General features: G+C 38.4%; 1 protein-coding gene across 3 annotated transcripts in view; it reads right to left on the reverse strand.

The window, feature by feature from the left end:
• LOC121313364 (growth factor receptor-bound protein 10-like) overlaps positions 1 to 27015 on the reverse strand; it is a 104810-nt gene that overhangs the window by 49990 nt on the left and 27805 nt on the right. For all 3 annotated transcript variants that reach the window (XM_041245789.1, XM_041245788.1, XM_041245787.1), the window contains one exon: positions 922 to 1138. In XM_041245789.1, coding sequence (XP_041101723.1) covers positions 922 to 1138 — 217 coding nt within the window. The remainder of the gene's footprint in view (positions 1 to 921; positions 1139 to 27015) is intronic.

Raw genomic sequence — 27015 nt, forward strand, 5'->3', positions numbered from 1 at the left:
TACAGTTTTGTACAACAGTTATAACTCATCAACAATGGAGTGAAAACAGAATATACCTTGTGACTTTCCAACACCTGTGGATTTACCCACATCAGTAAAAGTTGAGGTTATCAACTGCAGAAAGTAATTGTAGCTTTCCAAGATGCAAAAAAAAAAAAAAAAAAAGAAAGAAGATAAAATAAAAGATTTGAGAGTTGCCAGAGAGCACGCTTTAAAGCTCATGTCCATTTCTCATTAAAATGACGGAATCATGTAGAGTCCAAAATATGCAATGAGGCGAAATAGCCAACAAACATTTTCTAAAGCAATTCAATGATTTTAAAAAGTAGAGATATCCCCAAAGATACAAGATCATATTCATCACATAGGGTATAAGCCTATTGCAAATCTTTGTTTCAAAGGCTACATATCCGAATGCTTCCCACTAAATCACCAATGAACTGGAGGCCACTGCTAGGGTAACATTAGCATTAAGTCTCACTGCGAGCAAATACTTAATATTGACAAACATTTCAGTTTAGTGCCTTCATCAGCGTAATGAATTGCACTAACCAAATATGTTGTCTGCCTTACGGATGATTTCACACCTTTATTTATGACTGGTTTCTCAGCTGGTTTTCCTCATGGTAACATAAGAAGGGCCAACATTTACACAAATCAGGGTTGTGAAATCAGCTGTTACTTTCTTGTAAGTTATGTCTTCTATCATGGAGTGTTTCTGATCTTATGGGTGGTTGTTTTGTTCAATATGTGGTGACAAGGAGAATTTGACACTAGGCTTGGACTACCTAATGTTACATTAGGAAAGGTAAAAGGTAAGCGTATTGTATACAGGTCTAGGAGAAGATAAACACCACACCTGAAAGAAAAGATGGGAAAAAAATAAAAACACACAAAGCTACCAAAATGCAATCTTCATACCTGACTGCAAGGATATGCATTGGCTGGGAACGCCGCACCTTCTGTCTCGGGGATGTGGGCTGTACAGGGGCTACTCCTGAGGTCTGTATGTGGCTGCGGACAAACTGACCATTTTGAAGAAGTGATGCGGATTCTGACTGGGTGCTGCAAGTCGAGTACAGGCTTTCAAAGGAGGAGTTCATGTCATTTACCAAAGCCTCCAGGTCGACATCATCATCTAAAAAAGAAAAAAATACATATTTTGAACCGCTGTTTTTATTAAAAAGGTACACAGATCACAAAGTGGTCACACACTTATTCCAGATCTCAGATGTTACTTCTATTCAGTTACTTAATTACCTTGCAAGACAGGTACAGTAGAACACTTACAGTATATGGATTCATAATGAATCTTATGTTCAAGGTCAGAATAAATTCTGTTAACTTAATGAAAACTCTATGAAGCTAGTATTTGATTGAGTCACGACTTCCACAAATTCAACAGCTGTATTGACCATATAAAAAATTAAAAATTAAAAATTAAAAACACACACACACACCCCAGGGAAAAGGGGTTGCACATCAAGAAATAACTAATTAAAAAAACAAATACATACATACATGCAGAGTACATCATCCTTACTAGAACGTCACAAAAATGTGCTGGTCAATTTTCCTGTTGCTAAGAAAAACGGACTACCAGTTACAAAACCATAGTTTACTGCATGGATCGCTACAAATTATTCTTACTAGATGATCTACAAAATAAAGAAAATCAAGTTTGTTTTTGGCACAGAGTGGACATTGGTTTATATCACAAAACCACTTCCCTATTCACTGCAACTGTCATTTCCTATTAGGACACCCTGGACCAAATAGGTCGTGTACAGGTCAAGGGCTGAGATGTGCTTGCTCATCATAACTCCCCAAGTGCCATGAGAAATACATTCTTTAAAAATCCTTTTACTCTCTTTTATTAATAGCCAGCTGAAGGTGGATGTGTTTCTCACGAACAGCAGCTGGATCTACCACTGTTACTCGTGGACGGGGATGTCACTCACTAAAACATGCAACAAGTTAACCAAACCCCATTGACATCAAGGAAACAAATCTAAAAAACTGGACAGAATGCACAGGAGTTGTTACCGAGAGGATAACCTTCTGCTTAAAATGGTAACACAATGGAAAATGTTCTCTTGATGAGGAGGTGGTCTTGGAATTGCAGGTAACCAAGAGTTTCACTACCAACTGCCAAGACAGAATTAGAGCTCAACCTAGAAATGCATGTATGTTGCAAGACAACACCACATTCACAAGAAAGACTACACTTTAAACACCTTTCCAGAATAGTTGGGAATAAATTCTTTAAAATTTCTCAAGTTGTAAATCTGCCAGCTACAGACACACCAAAATTGGCAGAATTTCACAATAGGCATTGTCAGTGGGCTTCAGGTCTGTGAAGAGCAATGTTAACATGCAAAATGTATACAAAACCATAAACTGGCCACCTTGTGAGGTTTCCAATAAAAATGAAACATTGGAATAATTACTGTAAATTTCACTTTAAAGGAGACATTTACAGTGTTTGTGCAGTGTTAATAGTTTGTTACTGTCAAATTATACAAACGTCAGCAATTAGTCTGTAAGAGTGTTTTTTTGGCAGCTCGGAAAAAAAAAAACACAGCAATTCCACTTTTATTAGATTTTTTTTAAATATATATTCTTTAAACATTTTTTTATTTGGTATTTGTCAAATACATAAATGTCATGGCTTGATTTTACATTGTAGCCCAGCCAAATTATTTTTTTATGTCTTTAAATACCAGTACAAGGTGAAACTTAATTGCATTTTCCATCAGTGTCCTTCCCTTGTTTTCCTGGGGCCTGCTTCAGCACCTTAACCTTTTGAGATCATTAAAAGAAGAGAGAGGATGCCAGGTATTTCAGCTGCAGAGACAGTCACTGCCAGATTCAAAGCCAAGTTCAAAGGCATTCTTTGGTGTAAAACAAATGTATCCATCTGTAATCAATTTGGCTTTGCAATTACAGCACTTGAGGGAGAATATCTGCAATAACCAAGAGCCAACCTACATAACTCCCTTTTAAAAAAATAAGGCTTACACTTCATATTTGCACATCACACAGAGTTTACAGTAAACAAATGAACAATCCTTTTTTATGTTTTTATTATGACTGACCCAAATGCCCAGTGAAAACATCTCCCCCAGCTGTGGCTTTACAAGAGTCAAAAATTAAGTCTAGATTCCAATAACTGCACACTCCTCCTCTGTTAAGCACTGGAGACTACAGTAGCACATTCACATCCTTTACAAACATGACTTGCAGGAAGTGTTTCTTAAAGTTTTAAAAACAGTTTTTTTGCATAGGTGTTGGTTACTACACATTGGAAATACTATATATAAAATGTTGTTATCAGTATCATAATCACTGATCAGAGTACTTATTGCAAAGCTACAAACACCTGCATTCAAAAGTACACCATAAAAGGAATTCTTTATCACCACCTACATTTTCACAGCATGTAATATTTCTTCTCTCTTTTACTCTCAGTACAAAGTATCTTTGCATAAAGACTAACCGACACTAGCATAATCAATTTAATGGTTTGGGAATCTAATACAGAAAAAAAAAAATTAACTTGGGAATACATTTTAGTTTGTTAGTGTATATTAGACTTTGCCCAAGGATAATATAATTTACTTGTTTGCCGTTTTGATATTCGTGGGAGATTTGCCATTTACTAACTCAGTTACAATGGATAGAGGCTGAAATTACTGCTTTTCTCCAAGTAATCGCTTTTAAAACCAACTGAGATTCATCTTCAACAAGTGGCTGAAAGGGGGCATTACTTAAGTCTGCCATGTAATTAAATAAGCAGTGAAAGAGAAGAAAATACCCACACACACTGTAAAGGTATTTTATGTTGTTTCCATCAATCTGAAATGCAATTATATAAACAATTTTTGTTAAGGTGCTTTGACTCAAGCTCCTTTTCAGTTACAGTTACCAAGTTGCCAAAGTGTCCTGATAGAAATAACCAATTGGAACATGCACAGGTGGCTTCAAAATCAGGGGAGTTTGCAGAAATGCAAAATTTGACCGCTATTAGGGGGGCACATTAATTAAACAAGTATATATATATATATGTGTGTGTGTGTGTGTGTGCGTGTGTGTGTGTTGATATGGTTATATAAAAAATAGCATTACACTGGCCATTTGAATGAAAGTCCACACACTGTGGAGATTTTTAACACCGAAACACCTTTCTGCAGTTACAACTGTAACAGGTAACATGGCCAAAAGCAGCAGTAGGTCAAATAAATCAGGATACAGAAGTCCCAGGTCTTGTTCTTTACAGACCTTCATGGAGTTCTGGTACAGACACGGCATTGTCCGATTCCCAAGCGTTAAAATAGGCTCAATGTGGTGTACAAATAAATCGTACAGCATTTCAGGAACTGCATTGAAATTACTGATTCAGCTTCACAAGTGCTTTCCCTTTAGTATATTAACAGTTTTCACGTTTTCAGTTTAGCATAAAATAGCATAATTCTAAAAGTGTGTGGTTTTTCCACTAATTGTACTACTGCAGCTGAACTCAAACATTAAGGGGATACATGCGTCAGTCCTTAACTGCACGTTATGAGGAAATACGTTCAGTTTGTGAGTGTCAGTGACAGAAAGGCGAAAACATAATAGATTGATAAGCAGAAATCAATATTTTGGAGATGATTCCTGGAGGGGCCAATACCCCTGTTTGCACCCCCTTGTGCACGCCCCTGGCTTCAATTAATAAGAAACAAACTGCAACTGTATGAAAAGTGAACAGCATAGAAAAAGAAACTACACTTGAAGAAACTGGGCATACTGTCTGCCTTTAAAATTATATTTATTTATTTGAGGTTTCCTGAGCCAGGAGGGCATGCCACTGTGGAGGTTAATTACTGTATTCCTCTGAAATTAAGATGCGCTTTAACAATCTTTTGCTTCTCAATACTCTGTCTTAAATTTGAGTACAGTATAGTGATGCATGTATAAAACCGCCAACAAAAGACATGACTATCCAAGTACACAAACAGCAACGCGGCTGACTGCCGAGAAAAAACAACAAAGGTATCAGCCCAAATACACAAACAGCAACGCGGCTGACTGCCGATAATAGACAAACCAAGCTTCCTGAGGAACTCCAATAGAAACGTTTACAATTTCAACATTACTAACAAACAGTACCGGCTTGGACAGATTGGAAATGCTTATCAGACACCAGTATTTTTCGACATGCCAAGCAATACCACACAGTACTTCGATGCTGTTGTGGTTGCTGGTTTACTGGGATGCCAGTGAGCGGTGGTATGTTGTGATGGTTGGCCCAAGACTGAACAATGACCACGCCAGCCCCATGCACACATACACAGAAAAACACACACAAAAAGTGAAAACGGGTGGTGATGAGAACCCCTATATGATAACTCCCCTTGTTGATAGCTAGTTAAACATAGGTCATCATAGCACCTCGTTTCCTTACATTTTCATTTCCGTCAAATAATATCCAAAATGATAATTCTCAGAAATCACCAGACCCAAACAAGCAAGCTCCACAGAGTTCTTAACCAAACAAAACATCAATTTGCAGCAGCTGCTACATGAAATAAAACAATTGATAGTCTTTTTTTACATTAATGTGCTGCTTCTCTTTCTTTTGGTTGTTCAGACAGGTAACTTTGAGTTTGTTCTTGGTTCTTGTTTTAAATTCAGCAGTCTAATCTGTGGTATCCAACAGATGACGGCCAACTATGCCCACACCCTGTGTTTTTGAAAGTCCTTGGACTGCCACAATGTTTACAAAATCTTAAGCTGCCATCAAGTATTATACAGTGGTTAATCGACAGCAACACTGTTTTTAAGCATAACTGAGGTTGCATCTTTGTAAATACATATTTATTTGAAGTTAAATGTTTTCCTCAAATTCAGGGTGGTAAAGTTGGGCTGCGTCTTAAATTCAAAAGAATATGGTATATGCAGAGTGTAGATAAAGATTATGGTGCAGCATTACTAAACATGGGGGCTTATCTGGCAAGATCTTGAAACACCTAGAAGAGAAACCAGTCAGTCTTGCGGCCGCCTAACTTAGCACCTCCATCCAGCTGGGCCGTTTTCTTCTGAACACATTCCTATTTGTAATCTTCCATTTTGTACTTAGAATAAAAATTTAAAAAAAAACCTTTAAAAAAGAATTAAACTTGGATATGTTTTTTTTTTTTAAAATTGTATTCTTAAAAAAAAAAGGCATAATATAAAACCAAGACATTCTTCAGTTATTCTGGAATTGAAAGACGTACTGTTTGTTTCAACATAACAGATGGAAAATAAAAATAAAAATTGTTCTGATATTTGTCTCGGCACTAGTTTATTTTGATTGATCCAGTTTCCATTAAAAAGCCATAAAAAAGGGTGAAATACCAGATCTGAATTGATGACCTATGTAGAGAAAGTTCAAATGCTATATACCCTGTGGCGAATCAAGCATGTATTAACTATACAAATTCACCCCATACTTTGTGTATATTACTCAGGCAACGTAAAAGCCACCTACGTGACCCGGTGATTTCTAACAATGTTTTCAGTGTTTGTAAGCAGTAGTCCAAGCTGGAGCTGCAATCGCATGAAGGTAAGTCAAAACTACAGTACTGCAGAAAGGACGCAATTAGAGAGAATGAAATTGAACTGAGACAAAATGGGCTTAAAATTGCAATACTTTAAAATGCAACACACATTAACTCCTTTCATGTCTTTAGTGTATATAAATTGCTAACTTATATAGAAATTTCAATGGCCGTTGCTGATTTGTAATTCTGTGTTATCCCCCCCCCCCCCCAAAACACCAATGCTAAAAATTAACACAAAATAGGTAGATAATTATTAGGTTTACTCAAATTCTTCACAGACACACACAAAGAAAACACATCACTGTACAAATAGCTATGACATGGTTCAAGTAGCAGCTCCCTGCGTAATGAAATGAGGAGAGATAACCAGTATTGCCAACTCTCGTGAATTCATCACGAGACACGTGATTTCCATGTTAAATTAAGACCTGCTCATGATCGCGCGACAGTACTGTTGGATCTCTGGATACTGTTAACAAGGTTTTTTTAAAAAAAAAAAAAAAAAAAAAAAAAACCAACAACAACTGAAAATATTGGTTGTCTCTTAGCATTGAAATATTGGTTTAGGTTTTCAAAAACAAAATCTCGCAATCGAACACCAAATCTCTTGATTTCCACAGAGTTATGGTTGGCAATACTGGATAACATAATAGTGAACAAAATACACAATCTTGAGAATTACGTCGATTTCTATTTTCATTTATTTTTGTCAATACATTCTCATTACCTTATGTAGTTCTGCTTTTTAACTTGTAAAACGTGCTTTCAAACAACACACCTTTTTTCCTCTGAATCGAGCATCCAGCAATGCACCATAATAAAACTGTAAATCCTTAGCAACTGTACATTTTCATAACTGTCAAAGTACATAAAGTCTCTCCATTCTATTTTTTTTTTTTTTTTTTTTTTTTCAAAGCTGCATTGTTTGTACAGGTTTTCTAACAGCAGTTGGCAAACTACAGTTGTGCCGGCACTGCAGACCAAACAACTCATTTGAGCACTATCGCTATTAAACTCCAGCCAAGGGTAAATCTTCAGCCAGTTAGCCTGAAAATCTATTTTTTTTTTTTTTTTTTTTTTTTTTTTTTTTTTTTAAAACTTTCCCTTCACTGACAATTACCCTTTGTATTTTTTCACTATGAAAGTTTGGTGTTTCTTTTTTTTTTGTAATACATTTTACAGTAATGAACCTCGTCAGATTCATCTGAGCTACCGTATCTGAGCCACATCCTTCCATCCAGAAAATGCTAATTATCTTCCACAATTCCTTTGATGTCGCAAGTTATCTACTTTCTGAGAAAGCAAATTTTTAAAAATTTAAGTCTATTTATTATTAACTTAATTCCAACAACATATACAATTATATCATTCCATCAAATAGGATTTTTTTTTTTTTTTTAATGAATACCCACCAGATGCCTAAGATTTTCATAATATATACAACTAGACCTGTTAAACTTGTGAGCTATGTATTTCAGTAATCACTGTGTTACATAGTAGTAGTGATATTGTGACATTACATAGTAGAGAGAATAATGTAAGCATGTTCTTTTTTTAATAAATGTTTTCGTCGCCAATTTTTTACCCTGGTTTTCACCCCAATTTAGTCTGCCCAATTATTATCTGTATCCTCGGCTCACTGCTCTCAACCCCCCTGCTGACTCGGGAAACGACGACTGGAGTGCACGTCCTCCAAAACGTGCTCCTGCCAATTCATCATTTTTCGCACTGCGGATCAACAGCGATACCACCAGACCTATAGTGCCGGAGAACAACACAGATCTGGAGGCTCCACTGCAGAACCACAGACGCCCTATCGGCCACAGGGGTCGCTGATGCGCGGTGAGCCATGGATTCCCCTGCCGATCCTCCTGCTCGGCCACTTGTGCGCCTCCCCCTAGGCACTGTCAGTTACAGACAGCTGCAACATAGCCTGGATTCAAACTTGCGATCTCCAGCCTATAGGGCACATCCTGCACTCCATGCAGAGCGCCTTTACTGGATGTGCCACTCAGGAGCCCCTTAAGTATGCATTTTTGTAAGTAATACATATATTATGTAATCCCATATGAAAGACTCATATTGTATATATGTAATACATATTTCTATACATTATTAATATTACTAAATTAGTCATTTTATAGACTCTTTTATAGGTAGAGAAAGGGGGCTTGTTACCAGGAGGTTCCCAGTTCAGTCCCAGCTCAGCCACTGACTCGCTGTGTGTGACCCTGAGCCTTGTGCTCTGTCCTTCAGATGAGACTTAAACAGAGATCTTATTGTAAGTGACTGCAGCAGCAGTTGTGATGCATAGTTCACCCCCTAGTCTCTGCAAGTCGCTTTGGATAAAATTGTCTGCTAAATGACCAAAAAAAATTATTTATGTAGTCATTCATTCAACAGCATTTGGACTGGTGTTTCATTCTTCTATATCAGCATGAAGTTTCAATACCTACTCTCATCTAATGGAATTCATTAAGATCTGGATAGGTCCAGTGACTGCTGTGAATAGTACAGCTGGTGACGAAGGAAAGACCTTGTGCCAGTCTGGAGAGACAGCTGACCGGAGGAAATTGACCCCATTGGGGCCGGCAGGGGCTAGCCACCCTAGCTGGCAGTATTCAGTTGTGTTTTCAAATGGAACAGAATGCTGAAGACACCCCCCAAGGCTTTTAAGAACTTGAAGAGATAAATACCTCTAGAGAATGCAAGAGTGCAGGAGGAAGATGACTCAAGGTTTGACAACACAGTTAATGACTTAGGAAAGGAAACAGATATGAGAACGGAGAGTAATTTGCAAAGGACTAGCTCAGGACCTGCAGTTAGCAAAGACATGGAGCTCCAGGTTTGTGTCTGGAGCAAAGTCACAATAGTTAGGGGTTTGAAGACTCATCATGGGGGAATGAAATGCTTAAGGGAGAAGGGACAAAGGCCTCGTATTGATCAGTACTTTTTACAACGTCAATTCAGTCAAATGAAATCCACCGGCAGGAAGCAAACGTTCACAGGATATCAGCACCCCTCTCATAGATGAGGAGGAGGACTTGCACAAGCACAACTAGTGTTAACCCTAATGATCCTTGTGAACCCAGTCAGATGAACAGCGTAACAGAGAAAAGAACCTCAACAGGCAAAAGCCTGGAGTTAAATGGCCAAGATCATCTGAGAAAACAGCGTGGGACATAGTAATCACAGATCTCTTTTTTGCATTGGAAAGGTTAGATGGAACAGTCGAAAAGCTGGACAAAATTTTGGGATACCATCTACGCACCTTGAAGTGAGAGGTTTGGAGTTGAAAAAAGAAAGGAGAAATTACAAACTATTCCTGTGAAGTCTAGAAGGCAGCAGGAGAAAGGAGGCGGCTGAAGTAGTAATGTAGGCTAGCAGAACAAAGTCAGGAGGCACTAAATCTATTTAAAAGGTTAATAAAAGATTAGCTTATAGGATTGCACAGAGCTGAGTGCCTACTGAAATGCTCCAAAGACCCATTCAAATTTGCAAAGACATTATTCACTATGGAGAAAAATGGCACACTAAAAGCAACTAAGTTTGAGCTGGTGAGATAAAGGAAACACACACAGATTCAAAAAGGCAGGAGCCTATGTCAATTCCTTCACACATCTCACCTATCAATCCACCAGAATACCAAAGTGGAAATAAGTAGAGCAAACTATGAAAAAGGCAAGGGCATCATCATCTCCTTGGCCTAATGAAGTTCCATACAGACTGTACAAGAGTGCCCCTAGTGTTCTACGAATCCTGTGGAAAATGATGAAAGTAGCATGGGAAAACAAGTTGCACCAAGAGCATGGGGTCTTTATATCCAAAGAAAAAGATTCTATGAGTATCGGTCAGTTTTGCCCTATTTCCCTGTTAAACGTAGAAGGCAAGATTTTTTTCAGCATTGTTGCGCAGAGATTGTCAGATTACCTATTGAAGAACTGCTTCATATGCACTTCGTTACAGAAAGCCAGTATTCTAAGCATCCTGGGAAACCTGGAGCACATCAGTGTGATCTGGCAGCACATTCAAAACAGCTAAAAAGGAGAAGGAGCTCCATGTGACATTCCTGGATTTAAACTAATGCACAAGGTTCGGTCCTTTGGGCAGCATTTAATTTTTTCAATGTACCAAGGACAACAACAAACTTAGTGAAAGCTTACTTCAGAGACTTGCAATTTTGTTTTTTAACTTCAGAATTCACCACTACATGACAATATCTAGAAATTGGAATAATGGCAGGATGCACCGTTTCTCCACTGACTTTTACCATGGCAGTGGAAGCAATTATTAGGATGTCAAAATGGGTGGTTGGAGGAGAATGCTTGGCCTCTGGAATGCGACTGCCACCAATTAGAGCATACACTGATGACATGTAGCCTGCACCAATTAGTTATTGGGCAAACTAATCAATAACACTGAATGGGCACAAACGCAATTCAAGCCCACTAAGTCAAGGAGCCTCTCCATAATTAAAAAGTAAAGTAGTGGATAAGAGGTTTTACATTAATGGTGAGGCAATACCAACAGTGTCTGAGAAGCCTTGGGAGATGGTATGATGGGAACCTAAAGGACACAGTTCATGTGGTAGAAGTGAGACAGCAGGCAGTGCAAGGGTTGAAGAGCATAGACAGCAGCGCTTTGCTGGGCAAACTTAAATTCAGGTGCTTTCAGTTTGGTCTACTGCCAAGACTACTGGCCACTCACTGTGTATGATGTTTCCTTGACAACAGTAGAGAAATTGGAAGCGTTAATCAGTTCATACGTCAGGAAATCGTCAGGAGTTCGGTAAAGGGATACTGCAGCTGCCAGTTTCAGCTCTAACGGAGGAGTTTAATTGTGGGTTTGTTTGGAAATTACATTGGTAGAGTCACACGACAAATGTGTGAGGGAGGCAGAACCTGTGTTGAAAACTGGAAGAAAGTGGACAGCAAAGGAAGCTGTGGAAGATGCAAAGGCTACCCTTCATATCAGTGATATCATGGGGCAAGTACAGCATGGAAGAGAAGGGCTTGGGTCTCAATTCAGCTCCTCCTACATGGCAGAAAGCAGTCCTAGCTCAACAGATGAAGCTGGTAGTCAAGGAGGTGCAAAAGCAGTAGGAGAGGATGATAAGTGTGTAAAGGCAGTTTCCCAGGCCAAACAGGGAGAATGGATGAGATGGGAGAGCGCGGAACAACGCAAGTTCGGCTGGCAAGACCTATGGACAGTGGAACAGAGCAGGATCAGTTTCTTCCTCAGGTCAACATATGATGTTCACCCATCACCACAGAACCTTAATCTATGGGTAGGAGAGGATCTGTGGTGTCCTTTGTGTTCATTGCCAGCTACATTAAGACTAATTTTGACAGGATGCAAGGTGAGCCTTAGCCAAAGACGGTTTACTAGGCATTATGACCAGGTGCTGCGATGTTTGGCCTTAGCATTGGAAGACAAGTGCAGCATGACCACCAGATTGCCACCAATTCCAGCAATATGGGCAACCACCAAGAAAAGGTATTAAAAGCAAAACTCATCTAGAACAACTAGAAGCTGCTAGGAGACTGGAAAATGTTGGCAGATGTTGGACAATGGCTTATTTTCCCCACCTGAGATTGCCACCACTAATTTTCGACCTGATATTGTCTTGTGGTCTCGACCAGCATGCCTTGTTCACCTGGTAGAGTTAACAGTGCCATGGTAGGATGCTGTGAATGAGGTGTTTGAAACTTCGGTACATCCAACGGGCTTCTGAAGTGGAACAGCGAGGATGGGAGAGTTCCGGTTTCTCAGAGACATTGGATTCAGTGGTCAAAAGTTGCAAGGCATAGTGAAGAACTTATCTGAAGCAGCAGAGAGGAGCAGCAACTGGCTCTGGTTGAGATGAAATGATTCTGGTTGGGGGACTCAACTGCACAGTAGAAAGCAAGCAAAGTCGATGTAAAGAATGGTAAGTAAGCTGGGCTTAGCGGAGTTTGGCAACTCTGGGACACCAGAATCACTGTCGAGCCCTCTTACTTAAGGTGTCATGGGCTAGTTGACAAAACACCAAGGATAGAAAGTGCCCACTTGAAGAACCCTACTAAGCTCAGTCCTGACAGTTGTCATGCTGACGCACTAGGGAGGCTGCACAGTGGTTGATCCCTGGAGCCAGCATTGCAGCTGTTGTGTGTGCCAACGCGTCAGGCAGGCAAAACAGGCTAATCCCTGGAGCCAGCACTACACTTTAGCCACCATCACCAGGCAGAAGAACATCTACATCAGATGAAAAGGATATACAGATGGATCACATTGGTTTACAGTAAAATAAGCTATGTCTTCGTTGGTGCTTATCTTGGCGAGAGCTGTGTCCAGTATCCGCATGTTTTAACACCTATTCTCATGTAATGGTAATTAAAATAATCAATGAGCTACATTATCCAACTGTAGGGCCAACTGAAAACTAACAAGTAACCTAGAGCTCCCCCTAATGAATTTCACAAGCTACTGCAATTTTGTTTCTGCCATGCTGTCACCATGACTACTGACCTGAATTTATCAATATATTGAGCCGCAGTAACACTAAACTACCTGCTGCTTGATGCACAGTAGGTGAGCTTTTAACCGTGAGGATAAGAGTTTAATTAGTAATTTTACTTTTAAGGTGTACGAAATGATACATTTACACAGTTGCTTGTATAGATCAAGAGAACAATAGTCGAATCACAAAACCACTAACGATTCCTAAAAAGCACAGGAGTCTAATAAATCAACTAAACTGTCTAGATGCAAACATAGTTGCAACAGCAATCAGCAGATACTAATTGTAGCATATCACTGTTATTACCTGTACACGCACAGACTAAAAACTTTAAGCAATAAAAGGGATTTATCAGGGATTACAGATTTGTTTAGTAAATATACCAAGCAAATCTTTAATCCCTAGTAATTCCTGATATGAAGGGTCCTTTTACCGTAGATACTAAATATATATCACAATGGCAACAACCTCTGCCAATGACAGTCACCGGTTCAAACCCCACCACTGCCACTGACTGACTCACTGCGCGACCATGAGCAAGTCACTTAACCTCCTGTGCTAAGAAGTTAAATCAAATTTCCTAATGTAAGTGATTCTGCACATAATTCCCAGTTCACAGCTCTGTAAAGCACTTTGTGATGATGCTCCACTATGAAATGCGTTATATAAAAATAAAGATATTATTGTTATTACTACTACAAGGTCCCATGTAATTTGCACAGATTTATTACACTGTTCAACTAAAAACTCTGAAAATATACACACTGTATTTAACATTTGGATTGAAACACAACAATGTCAAAACAGAAGATCAAATAAGTACTGCATAGGCTTTGAGGAAAGTTACATTTTACACCCTTATCTGAACAAGCTTATCAATTGTGGCCCTTTTCCATCATAGTATAAGCTGTATTTCTGTTCCTTAAGTAGTGTTTTTAAATCCTGGCATTTTTATTCCATTGTCAGCAACACTCCTAATGTAAAAGGTATAATCTGCAGTTATTTTTGTGTGTCTTTGAGGTCCTCTTCTGGGCAAACTCTGCAAATGCAGGTTGCTTGTCTAAATGAAATCCCATTTATTTATCTGAAATGCTTTTGGTGTCCAAAGTTGCCACATGGCAGATGAAGTTTATATTATTTTGATTGAAACCTTGTTTCTTCATTATATGTTTTGGTAAATATAGTTAATAATAGACATGCAAAAACAATGAAATAAAAGAGTAAGTATAGACTTGCAGAACAAAATTGTTTTGTTTGTTTTTTGGTTTGGCAAGTTACCCTCCTATACAGTAATGTCAACTGAAATTTCAAGGGCTACAATACATGCAAGATTTCAACTGCACTTAATACACTACAACAGTCATACTTCCAGTCAATTATAGCCCAGGACGTACAGTAACCTTAAGTCATTTTTGAGCAAACAAATGACTACCACTGCACTAGAACATACTAACATTACCTAAATAGGATCTAGAGTCACTATTTCTTTCAATTTTTTATTTTATTGTGCATTCTTCAAATGCCACTATTTTGCTGTGCAAGTGCGAATTTCTACTGTTTTGCACTGTCCAGAGGGGGTTTACTGTATTTTATAAGCTGGCCAAATATATAATGAAAACTTAATGTATTTACCATATAGTAAAAGTGAACATTAATGTCTTCTGCAAGTATTACCCAATAGCAACACTATCCTTAGAGACATAATGATCAATTCAAGTTATTATACATGTATGTTCATTATTTTTGTTTGGCTTCTTTTTACACCACGTAAGGTTTCAATAAACCAAAGTAAGCCATAAAACTACACTTCAGAAGCTCTAACCTGCAACCCAATACAATCAAAAAGTACAACTGAAGCAATGTCTTTTACTGACACCTAAGCACTAAAAAGAAAAAATACAAAACACGTCTTTATTGTGCACTGCATAATTCCAAACTGGCAGACAGGATATTGTGTTTAAAACAGTGGCTCTCATGAGCAAGGCATCTTAGCTGGCAGTGGAAACTAGAGCAGCAGCAGCCTTCAGCAAAATGATCTCATCAGGTTAATGTGCAGCCTGCTGCTCCCAGCTTCACGTGATAGGATACAAAATGAAACACAAACTAGACCTGGAAATGGGATGCACATTAAGGTATTCATTACAACCTGTAACTGCATTAGCAATTCACCACTAACTGATACCTAGCTTAATTCTGGAAAGCATATGATTAATATTATAGAAGGATTTCAATGTACATTAAAGTTTATTTCAGAATGGCTACATGCAAAACAAACTTTACGGTTTAGCAAAACTACTGTACAGTATCGGTTTCCTTAAATGCTCCTAAATGTGTCCATTAGCCTCAAATCTAGTACATGGTCTAATATACAGCATATGAAAATTGCACTTTCATGCCAACTATATACTGTTCCTCATTTGGCAATTTCTCACTTATTTAGACTGTGTCAAGCCTTTTTCAGGTTAAATAAAATCGACCCGTTCATTCAAGGTAAGCCATTTGTTTTATCCATTAGAATGTCTCCAACTGTTCTTCGATTAACAGTATGCCTGTAACAGGGTGACGTGTTACATGTGTGGGTAGTCACTGGAAAATACTGACTAACACAGAGCATTGGTGTTGATATGCTGCTCAGGCACGCAGATTTAACTTCAACACAGAGCTGACACTAGGGTACCAGCAATGGTAGCCCTAGTGTCACATTTAATAAAGAAATAAAAACAGCTAAAAATAAAAGTTTGCCACACAAAATGACAAGCGCATGTCCCGCTCCAGGAACCTACTATTCTATGGTAACCCTCCCTATACTGTTTTGGGATCCACATCCCCTAAGCTAACCTACTTCTGTTCTTTCCAAAGTCCTGGCCTCCCAGCGACTCCAGGCCATTCCGACGGTCCTGGCTGGGCAATCGCTTTCACAGACCCAGTCTTGCAGTTAAAGGGCTCCGTGGTAGTAGTTCCCACAAAGCGGACGCTTCCCTCCTGGATGTAAACACACTCTCTCACTCAGCGCCCATCTGTACAGCAATGGCCTTGCAGCAGCCCGGAGATGTAGCGCAGCCGCTTTGAGCTCTACACAGCATCCCCAGGCATGGCATGCCCCCCCCCCCCCCGATCATCTTAGCTCAGGGCAAGCCTACCACTCACCTGGTTGCTTAGCAACGCATCTCCGGCTGTGCGTCGCAGCCGATTTCTCACAGGCACACGCACTTGCGCAGGAACCAGCGACCCAGCTCCCTGTCACAATGCCTTAGGTTAGAAAACGTTTGCTATTTCTTGCTGACTTGCTTTCTTATTTTCAGATACATACATGCAGATTTTTTTCTTGTGCTCCGTGTTAAATGTAGGGTCGACTCGCCATATTGTACTTTCTGTTTTGCTTTGGGAGCAGGGGTGTTGATGACATTGGAATGAACTTTCAGTTAACGACGAACTAGGAAAGCGAGTCAAATGTTAACTGCATAACTTTGTTATTTTAATTGGCCATGATTTTGCTGGCGCGACAATGAGGGAAACTACAATGCTAATATTTACGTTTGCTTGGCTGGGAAAGTTGGCGTGTGGTGGACAGCGGGGTGGCAATATAACAGGTAAAAATAGAATTGTATTGGTGACATTTGTTCAGAGAGAATAGCTGGTGGTATACAAGGGCGACGTTATAAAGGGGGGCAGCATAATATGGGACAACTGTCGTTCATTATCTTACAATACATTATAACACTGAACACCATAATAATCATAATCCTATCTACATACTGTAAGGAGTTATAAGCTAGTTTTACATTTAACCTTAAGGAGAGGTCAAAGGTCACAATCAATGTAATTTTTGAATAGAGCTTATATGGGTTCCTAAATGTGTTAGTAACCACAACCCTACGTGCACTGTAAGGAGTTATAAGCTAGCTTTACATTTGATCGAGGATATTGAAAGATTTTTAAAGAATTACGTCAGGCGGCCATATTGGTTTACGCACAAACACCATTTTGGAAGAAGTAAATTGTATTGACACAGGGATGATGCTTGTCATCTTTGGAGTTAATCAAATACAGTTTTTCACCTGAAGCGGTTTTAAATTTAAGAAAATGTACGTCTGGCAGCCATCTTGTTTTAGAAAAGAACACCATATTGCCCTATTTGAATTTCATTGTTTTCAGGATGACACCTACCAAGTTCAGAGTTAGTTGGTTAAATGGTTTTCAAACAGAAGCAGTTTGATGTTTGGGACGCGTTTCTGAGAATTTGGTGGCAGCCACTTTGATATTAATTTATAGCACCAACTTATACTTGCCAAACTTGAAGTGGGTTTGGTTGTTGATGACATATGCCAAGTTTCAGATCAATCAGTTCACTGCTTCTCAAGAAAGACAGATTTTGAAAGGTTCAAGCCACATTCCTGGTTGATGCAGGAGTGCAATATTTCAGAGTCTGAATTGTATTCAACCTGCCAAGTTTGATGTTGAATGGTTACATGGCGTTCAAGCAGGAGCAGTCTTAAGTCATGGGAAGAATAAAAAAAAAATTAAAAAAAACTTAACATAATAGGCTTCTCCAGCCATTCTGTCTTGGAAGCCTAATACCTATAAATATGCTGATCCCAGAAACAAATCATTGTACAGTAGATTTTTCAGAAAAAAATAATGTTTGTGGTTTGAGAAATATAAAACTACCTGGAACAGTGCTGTACTGTGGATCCCTTTTATAGGGAAGGAGTTGGAGAACAGGCTTGTTTGAGAATCAGCCAGAGTAGGGAATGAAAGAGGGAATGTTTGCCTGGTTAGTTGTATTGGTCTGTATTGGGATGTGGCTCGGACACTAGGGTTGACATCTCTACTCTTTATCAAAAGGGTAACTAATGGGTGGACCCATGAGGGAGTCTGGTATGTATGCACAATGGAAGGAGCAGCATTTATGTTTGTTAGTTTTTCCCCTGTCAGGAAGCAACTTTGTTACTAACTGGAATACAGAGCACAGCAGGATTTATAGTAAGACCATTTACTACCAAGTGGTTGAGAAACCTGAAGTCTTTTATTTTGGCGCTTTTCCCACGGAGCCAAGCCAACATAAGCTCCAATGTCTTCATTCTTTATTTCTTAACTAATTCATCTCTGAAAGGCCCCAAGATTGAAATTACACTAAAAAGAAAAGTAGTAGTAGTTGTAGCAGTAACAGTAGTCCTATTTAATTACACGTTAGGGGACTAAATCCAGCTGTCGAGTGACAGCTGTTACTCCAGCTGTCAATTCGCAGCTGGAGAAAAAAAAATATTTAGAACCTTCAAAAAGGTGCTAACAGAGACAGGCAGTTAACTAATTTAACTAATTTAACAGAAAGGCTGGTAATAGGTCTAGCAGCAGCAGCAGTCATTGTAGCTGCAGCAGCATAGCAAAGTATTGGTCTGTCAAACAGTTTCTTTGGTAAGGCAAGATACACATTTGGTGGAGGTTTACTGAATGTAAACCTACCTTAAAGTTCATAGCACAAAACTGTGTTTGAAAGTATTGTTCCCATATCAACTTCCTAAAATGTATTTCTTCCACAAACATGTAATATAGTACTAGTTAAATATTATAAATACAAGAAAGCAGCCAAATCAAGTTTGACTTACTACCACAATTCATCACACAGAACACAGGTGTCCGATTACGCTTGCCACAAAAGCATTTATATATAGTCTGTGATAAGAGTTACAAAAGTTAAGAGTGGAGGGAAACTGCCAACTGAACAGGATGTCTGTGTTTAACAGTGATTAGAAAACCATTCAGTATCATCAGCCATTCAGCTTTCAGCTCTATCTGGCTTCTAATAGACAGTAGATGCCACTTGGAATGTCACAGAATCAACTATGAATCAAACTTAAAATCAATCCGCACAAATGCCGGCTTTTTTATTTTTGACTTGCTGTAATGAAAGCTCAGTTCACATGTAATGGACAGCAAATACTAAATGAATTAGTCAATTTATTTTAATTATCCACCAAAAACCAGCCAATCATGTCTTTGCACAGATGAAAGCAACCAGTCCAGTATCCACAACTGCAGTCAGCCAATCACATCCTACCAACTCGACCGAAGCTCAGACAGCATCTTTCAACAAACCGAGACAAGGACAATTCAAGAATATTGCTCCACTCAGATGATCAACTATAAGCAGCTCTCACAAATAAAGATGTTATTTGTTTAATAAAAGTTATTTGGTTGTGAAATATACATTTTTTAAATGATTTTCCTCAAACTATTTTCCTAAAACTTTTCAGCAGAAGGGTTCCCAACCAATAAATAATTCAAAAGGTAAATCTAGGTTTTAAATATTATATTTATATTTGTTAAAATGATTTATTTAATTTAATATAGCATTGATAAGGCGGTTCACAGCTTCATTGTATAATGATAACATTTCGTTCGCCTCCGTTAACAAGGTGGCAGCAGTAGTTTTAGTGGTTATTTGCATTACGATTAGCAGGTCACTCTTGATCTTTGCATCGTCCCTTTGCTTCACAGCCACAGCCAGGCTCCTGCAGTAACATTTCAAAGCTGCGCTGGGCTATGCAGAATCTGCACAGATTTCTGTGGGTGCTGAGTGGCGTCTACAGCGCATCTCCACGATTTTGTGCAGCACTGGGTAGAACTGCGGAAATCTGCGCTATAAGAACACGACCAATGCCTCAATTAAAATTAGCACAGACACGCGACTTCAGCAGGATAGCCTACTTATTATCAACATAGTTTTGTTTAAACAAGTTATAACAGTATTTCAATTCTCTTAGGTAAGTGAAGATATCTTTTTTTTTTTTTTTTTTTTTTTTTTTTACAAACTCCACATGTGTAATAATCATTGGAAGCTTACTTGTGCAAATGTCGTGACGTGTAGCTATAAATCCATATATCTGTACATTACAGAACATAGATACAAAGTGCCCTATATTTAGGGTGTCAGACCTTCTAAACACGGTGTGCTATATGTTAAAACTACATCCGTTTTTAACTGTAGCTGCCATGACTGAATACTCCCCTTGTCCCCAGTTTTACAAACAAAATAATGACAATTTCTGTAATCTGTGCTGAATACAGCACACTATCTGGCTTTCAATCATTGCGTCCTGTTAGTGTCAAACCCAAGACACACTCCATATGTTAACTTTTACAGTAATCAACTTACTGAGGCTGCAGAGGCCTGTGCTTCTCACCCCTCCTGCCTACTCTGGGTGGGTATTATGTAATTTTCCACCTGTTTATCTGAGCGACTTAGCAAAGCCAACAGTCTGAACAAAGGGAGTAGGAAGAAAGAAGAAATAATAAGTAACCTGCCAAAGCCTCTTCTGGTGCTCATTCTGCACTTCATTTTGTACTAAATAGCATTTGAATTTCTGTGGCTTGGCATGTGGGTTAATAAACACCTTCACCAATAAGACTGGAACAACAACCACCAAAACAAGCCTCCAGCCAGCTCTCTGAAACTAAAGCCATAAATTCAACTTCTGTTGAAATAACCCAAATAAGACGTTAGCTTTGCTTCATTTAGTTCAGTGACTGAGGTAGGTTTTTTTTTCTTTTTTTTTTTTACTTTACTCATCCTTATGAAAGCTGTAGTCTTTATTTTGTTCCTTTGAAACAAGGTTGGCAGCATTTCAATTTGAAAAGTGGTATATTGTAAATGCCAACAGTCTATCAAAACAAACATCATGGGGACACTGCCTAGATTTTGGATTTCTAACAGACAATAAGGAAAGAAACACTATTTAGTTAGAATAATACCTTTATCAAGAGGCAAGTAACTTATAAATCAACTTATAAATCACCTTTCATTATTTATTTTTTATTTTTTCTTGATGGCCCTTGGACGCAATGCTAATGCTGTGAATCAGGCAGTGGGACATCCAAGAACTAACGTAAGCATGCTACAGGGAACATCAGTGAGGTCATTTATCAATAGCACATTCTCTCTTAAGTTGTTAAGTTGTCTGGTAATACTTGGACAAGTTGTGCTGTGGTAATCACCACCACTCAGGCCTAGATTTATAAAAGGATTGCACATGTTTTATGACCGTAAAACGGGCACTGAGGCGTCTGAATTCTTGGATGGGATTTATAAAACATAAGCAATGGCATAAACACGCAATTAATACATGATTTGCGGGGGCTTTAGCTGTTGAAGCATATGTAATTCTGGGGTGTTTCTGAACAAAACCGCTAAAACTGGACGAAGATTTTGCAAATGAGGTCTATTAAATATCACGTCTAATTTATTAAAGCTGCCAGTAATTGCGGGCCTCGTACTTGCTTGATTATTTGAAGAACTCTGAAAAGCAGGTGTTAATTTGCCACAGTCAGACAGTAGGCTTGTGGCAATGTGACCTGCCCCTGTGTGTATTTGTGTGTTACATGTTGCGTGCGGTGTGTAAATGTTGGTGTATAGGTATTGGTGCACAGGATATATCTGTGTAGCACGAGTGATTTAAAATATATAGTTGTATTTAGGCACAGGGATTGCACTTCATGTGCATTTAAAATATTTAATAATATATGGGGTTGCACAAATTAGTTCACATGCTGGGAGTCAAGCGAATAATTAATAAGTAATTGAATCCTGGCACAACAGTATGTGTATACTATATAATAAAAAAACAGCATAAAAAACCCAACAACTCACCATGTTGTTCACCATGTATAGTCTGTTTTGCTTGTCTCTTTGTTTTGGCTACCAGTCCTGTGTCCTGTGTTTTGTTCACCCTTTTTACAATAAACCGGCGCAAGCAAGTACCTTTTTGCACTGTACCTGCAGTGTGCGTCTCTTCCTGCTTCTGGCCTGAGGTCATCGCGCACACCATCCTGTCACACAGCTATATAAAAGGCAAAGTGATGTGTGCGAGTTGTCTGCAGCAAGGAGGAGACTTAAAAAGATAAAGAAACACTTAACCCTTTGCAGTCCATTTATTCAGCGCTTGTCAGGTCCAATTTACTTTCACACTCACAGTTTAAATCCCCCCCCCCCGGACCTGGTCCGATATAGGACCGCAAAGGGTTAATAACATTTTGCAAAGCGCTCATTTTTAACCCTTCTGATCAAGTCAGTTTGTAAAATTGCTGTTTATAATATCGTATGGTTTTGCAAACTCCAATTAAATCAACACACGTATAGCTTGCATGACAAAAACTAAAGTCTGCAATAGAGAATATAGAATCCATGTAAAAAAAAGGTTCTTGGAAGCACCTAAAAAGGTCTCCCCACAGTGGCAAAGTAAGGTTCTAACGACAGCCTTTACATCTTAGAGTGTACGCATTATTAAAAGAATTGTGGAGTAGATTAAGAAGATGGAACGATATTCCGAGACACACGAAAGAAAAGGTCTCATAATACAATGAGGGCTTATCCTCCACCATTATTTTAGTAATGCCTACAACTTTAATTTTTTTTTGTAATATGGCATTCTGGTATTTAACAATACTGGTTCAGACAGTTCAGACATCTGAGTTTGAAAGAAAACGGTTAAAAAAAAAAGGACAGCAGGAAAGAGGACGCAGTTAAGTTTGTATCTAGAACAAATACAGTTTTTCCACCATAGACCACACAGATATGCTTTAAAATCACAGTCAGAAATAGACATACATAAGAAATAGGACAGTTTTAACTGCATAAGAATTTAAGATATAAGTCGTAGTTAAAGTGGAGACTGTTTGTATGAAGCTGTATGATGTTATTGTTGCTGAACATATTGCTGTACAATGGAATCATTTTGAAAGCCAGCAAAACTACTAATTTTAAAAGCAATTAAAAACACAAGCAGAAATGGCACAGAAATGCTAGTTCAACGTAATTTTACAATGCAGTGTTGTTGTATTATCATTATTATTATTTCAAAAGATACAGAGTGAATAGCTTAAAATTGCTTACATTTTTAGTGGTGGCTTAATGGTTCTTACTGCAATTGCTCAAATATAGTTTATATCATTTTCTGGCAAGTTTGTGTTAAGGTACTTTGACTACACGTTCAGGGGCTGCTCTTCAGTTCTAGCTGACCGTCACAGTGAAATATCCAAAAGGGAGTAGGATAGCATGTTGTATATCACTTTGGTCACTACAGTAAATTAAGACAGTTCTCAAACATGAGTGATACAAAATAAACAGATACAAGTGTGAAAATTACTATTTTGTTCAATAGTGTTACCCAGTTACATAAACTGACTAAACTTACAATTGTTGTGTTTGATAACTAAGTTATTATAATAACACTACTTGTAGAAGTGTGTCCGAATAACGTATGTACCTTTTGTAGTACCCATATTAAAAGGCCAAATTTTGGTGGTCTCACGACTGTTGTTAATAGTGAGGTTTCCAAATACTAAAAAACTTAAAGTTCAATGACAACCGTGTCGACTAGAAGTCTTTTTCAATGTCTTCAATTTATTTCTAAATGTAACACTACTGTGTTTACGAAATGAAGTTTCATTGTAATTTATCACAAACATTAACAAATCATACTGGTGTATTTGAACATGCCCAATTGTGCAACATTGTTTCTAACCACAATCACTGTGGATTTGTCTTGAGCGTGACAGTGTACAGAAAAGAAGTAAAAAAAAGTCAGGAACTGAGCCAGACACAGCAGACTTGAACACAATGTACTAGACCAGCTGCTGATGGACAGAGTCTTACAACAGACCACACCCATGATTTTGTGTGTGTTAATCATGTGTGTACCAGTGTGATTTTTGACTGCACTGAATAAGAAAGGGAGTTTGTTAACAAATAAAAAATATCCCTGGAATCTTAAATCTTAAAAGAAACAAAAAGATGTAAACATGAAGTAAAACGAAACTGTGAATATTATATATTTCCAGAGGGTTTTTTTAAGTGTGGTAATGTAATGTAACCTGTAATGGAACTTTGAGAGAATCATACAATACAACTTCAACTATAAAGACCCTGCTGTATGTAAAGTATGCGGTCCGATTGATATGGCCAGTTTAAAGCAATGCGGCAGTGAAAGGGTTCGTTTTTTACTGGCCAACACTGGTAATGGAACTTAACACTGAGTAGTGAGTTCTAAAATGCCCTGCCGGCCCTATAAAAGTGAGTTTTTTTCTGTCTTCTGCATGAGCTTGATTACTACGAGTACAGCGTACAAACAAGCTGAAAAGGTATATGTTTGTATGTATGTAATGAATACTGACAAGATAAATGTATTGACTTATCTTTTTTTTTTTATATAGCGCCTTTCATAGTGAACCACCATCACAAAGCACTGTACAGAGGTAGGCTGTGAATGGTGCATTATAGTACACAAAGTCAAAATGAGAATGATAGCTTGCGATGAATAACCCACTCCAGTTTGCTCTGTTCCACAAAGCACTTTGCATACAGTATGTGAAGAGTTATAACAAGCTATGCTTTGGATTTCTGCTCTCACCAGATCCAGTCAGAAAACACAACATGTAGTTCCTTGTTCGTGGATATTGTTGCACGGGTCTAATTTGTGGACAGGAAAGATTCCACAGTTGCTGAACCTGATGTTTTTTAGCTAACTGCAGAAAAACAAAACACATACTTAAAGTACAGTACTTGTACTGTATATACAAATTGTATTACAGATACTGTAGTAAGTGGAATTCAATGTAATCTATCATATTCCAAATATCATTAGAACTTGTGCACTGTTGAGCATGCACTGGATCACATGATAGTATTCTAAACAGCATGCAAGTCCAAATAGCACACTTGTAAAAACAATACTGCCAAAATGGATTATTAATAACTATGTTTTAATGGTTTCAAAACTCAAAATCATGGCAAGCACTTAAGGACCACAAACCATGCAAAACCACTGCACTCAAACATGAATTCAATTCTGGCTAGAGCCTGGGAACACTCTGGGATGAATATGTGCTATAAGAAAAAAATCAAACACACAGTACAAACCTAGTATCAATAATACAATTTCTTAATATCATGTTACCACAGTAAACTTCAGATCCTCGCTGTTCAAATTAATTTCTTGCAGATTTAAAAAAAATGAGAAGTATGCCTTCAGCACAGCTTATGATGCACAGCTATGTCTTACTGCATGATTGTATAGCTTTAAAACTTTGTTACCTAATCCAGGGAGGCTGAACTGACCCTCACCGCAAGTGCATGGTAAATCCAGGGCAGACTGAAGTAGAGACATCCTGAAGCAAAACACCATATTGTCAATCGTTCATTTGTGAGTAGATAACATGGTCATGATTCCAGGCTGCCATACAAGACATGGTTTACATTCTGAACCTGTGAAGACCCACTTGGTGAAGTGAACTTGTAACCCACTGTTAAATTCACTAACTGAACACTAGTCAGCATTTTTCTGTTAGCCTTGGCTTCACTTTTACAGTACTTATACATGCTATGTATTACACAACTAATCCAGTCACCTGTGCATAACTGAGCAGGTCATAGCACGTTGGCAGTCTCCATGGTTGGCCGTTCAGGAGCTGCCTCAGGGTTGAAAATGGGGCTACTAGCAGCACCTTGGCCTGGTCCTGCACGATTTTCTCCAAACTCAGTGGGAGTGATTTGCGAAGGCATCTATTCCCAACAGGTCCCCACCTCCCGTTATGGAAAACTAGGTGACAGTGGGTTGATTCCTGGTTTTCTCTCTCTCTCTCTCTCTCTCTCTCTCTCTCTCTCTCTCTCCTGTGGATTCCCCTTCAGAGGGAGTCACGCCACACAATGGAGACTGAGCGACCAGAGGCTGCCCTGGTGGTTGATGTATGCCACCACTGCTGTGTTGTCTGTACGGACAAGCACAGGTCTGCCTTTAACCTCCTGCAAAAAATTCTGCAAGGACAGGTAAACTGCCTGCAACTCGAAAACACTGATGTGAAGGCCCTGCCATGGGGGGGACCAGATGTTTCAGGAACATCAAAACTGTGAGCAATGGGGCCTCCAAGCACTTCGAGCTAGGAAGGCCAAATGGCAAACAGAACTTGTATGCTATTCTCTGAAAGAGGAGCAGCTGGTACTTCCTGTGCACTGGTTTTAAGAGGATGTGGAAATAGGCGTCTTTGGAGGTCCACCATGGTGAACCAGTCGCGTGGCCTGACTGAGCAACAGTTGGTGCATTGTCAACATTTTGAACTGAAAAACGCCCCAGCCAAAAACTAGGTTGTCCTGCTTGCTGCAGCTCCGGCGGTCTAACAGTCTGATATATCTTGTTTAAACAAGTCAAGCATAACAAGAACTGTACTTCATGTCTCCAATAAGCTGATGACGATCCACACTTTTTTTGTTACACAATTCTTAATTATTTGTGTCTTTGTATGTAGTACTGTAAAATGACTCAATTGATTCACAGACAGTACCAATACAAAGTGTTTAATAATTTGTTACTTTAGTATTTTTATTTTTTTTTCTTATGACATTAGCAACTAAAAATGCTGTTATGGTTTAAAAACATTTTGCAACCATCTACAATCACCAGCAATAAACTAAATGACAACGTTTAAAAGATGGACGGGGCTTTCAAGCAAAAAAAATACATTACATTAAAAAAAGGAATTAAAATAGCGCTTAACATTTAGTAGTAAACCGTACAAAAAAAAAAAAACACCAGTATTAAACAAAATTATGTGGTTTAGTACACAAGAATCAGAAAAGCACATAGACAACTTGAATTTAACTATGCATATTTAGGGTAACAACTAGTATCAATAAAAAATAAAAAAAAATTAAAGTTAGGCAACTTTCAATCGTTGGTCAAATTACGGTAAAGCAGTGATTATGGACCATAAGGTCACAGAGTCAAAATATGACTGCAAAGCAGTACAGCTTGTCACAAAATGCACACAGAAAAAAATAATAAAATATAAAAATCACACAATAACAGTAAACAAACAATTATCGTTCTTAAAAAACAGATAACAGAAACCATTTTTTTTATTTTAGGCTTCAAACAAAGC

The sequence above is a fragment of the Polyodon spathula genome, chromosome 3 (genome assembly GCF_017654505.1).
Source record: "Polyodon spathula isolate WHYD16114869_AA chromosome 3, ASM1765450v1, whole genome shotgun sequence".
In the NCBI taxonomy this organism is placed as follows: domain Eukaryota; kingdom Metazoa; phylum Chordata; class Actinopteri; order Acipenseriformes; family Polyodontidae; genus Polyodon; species Polyodon spathula.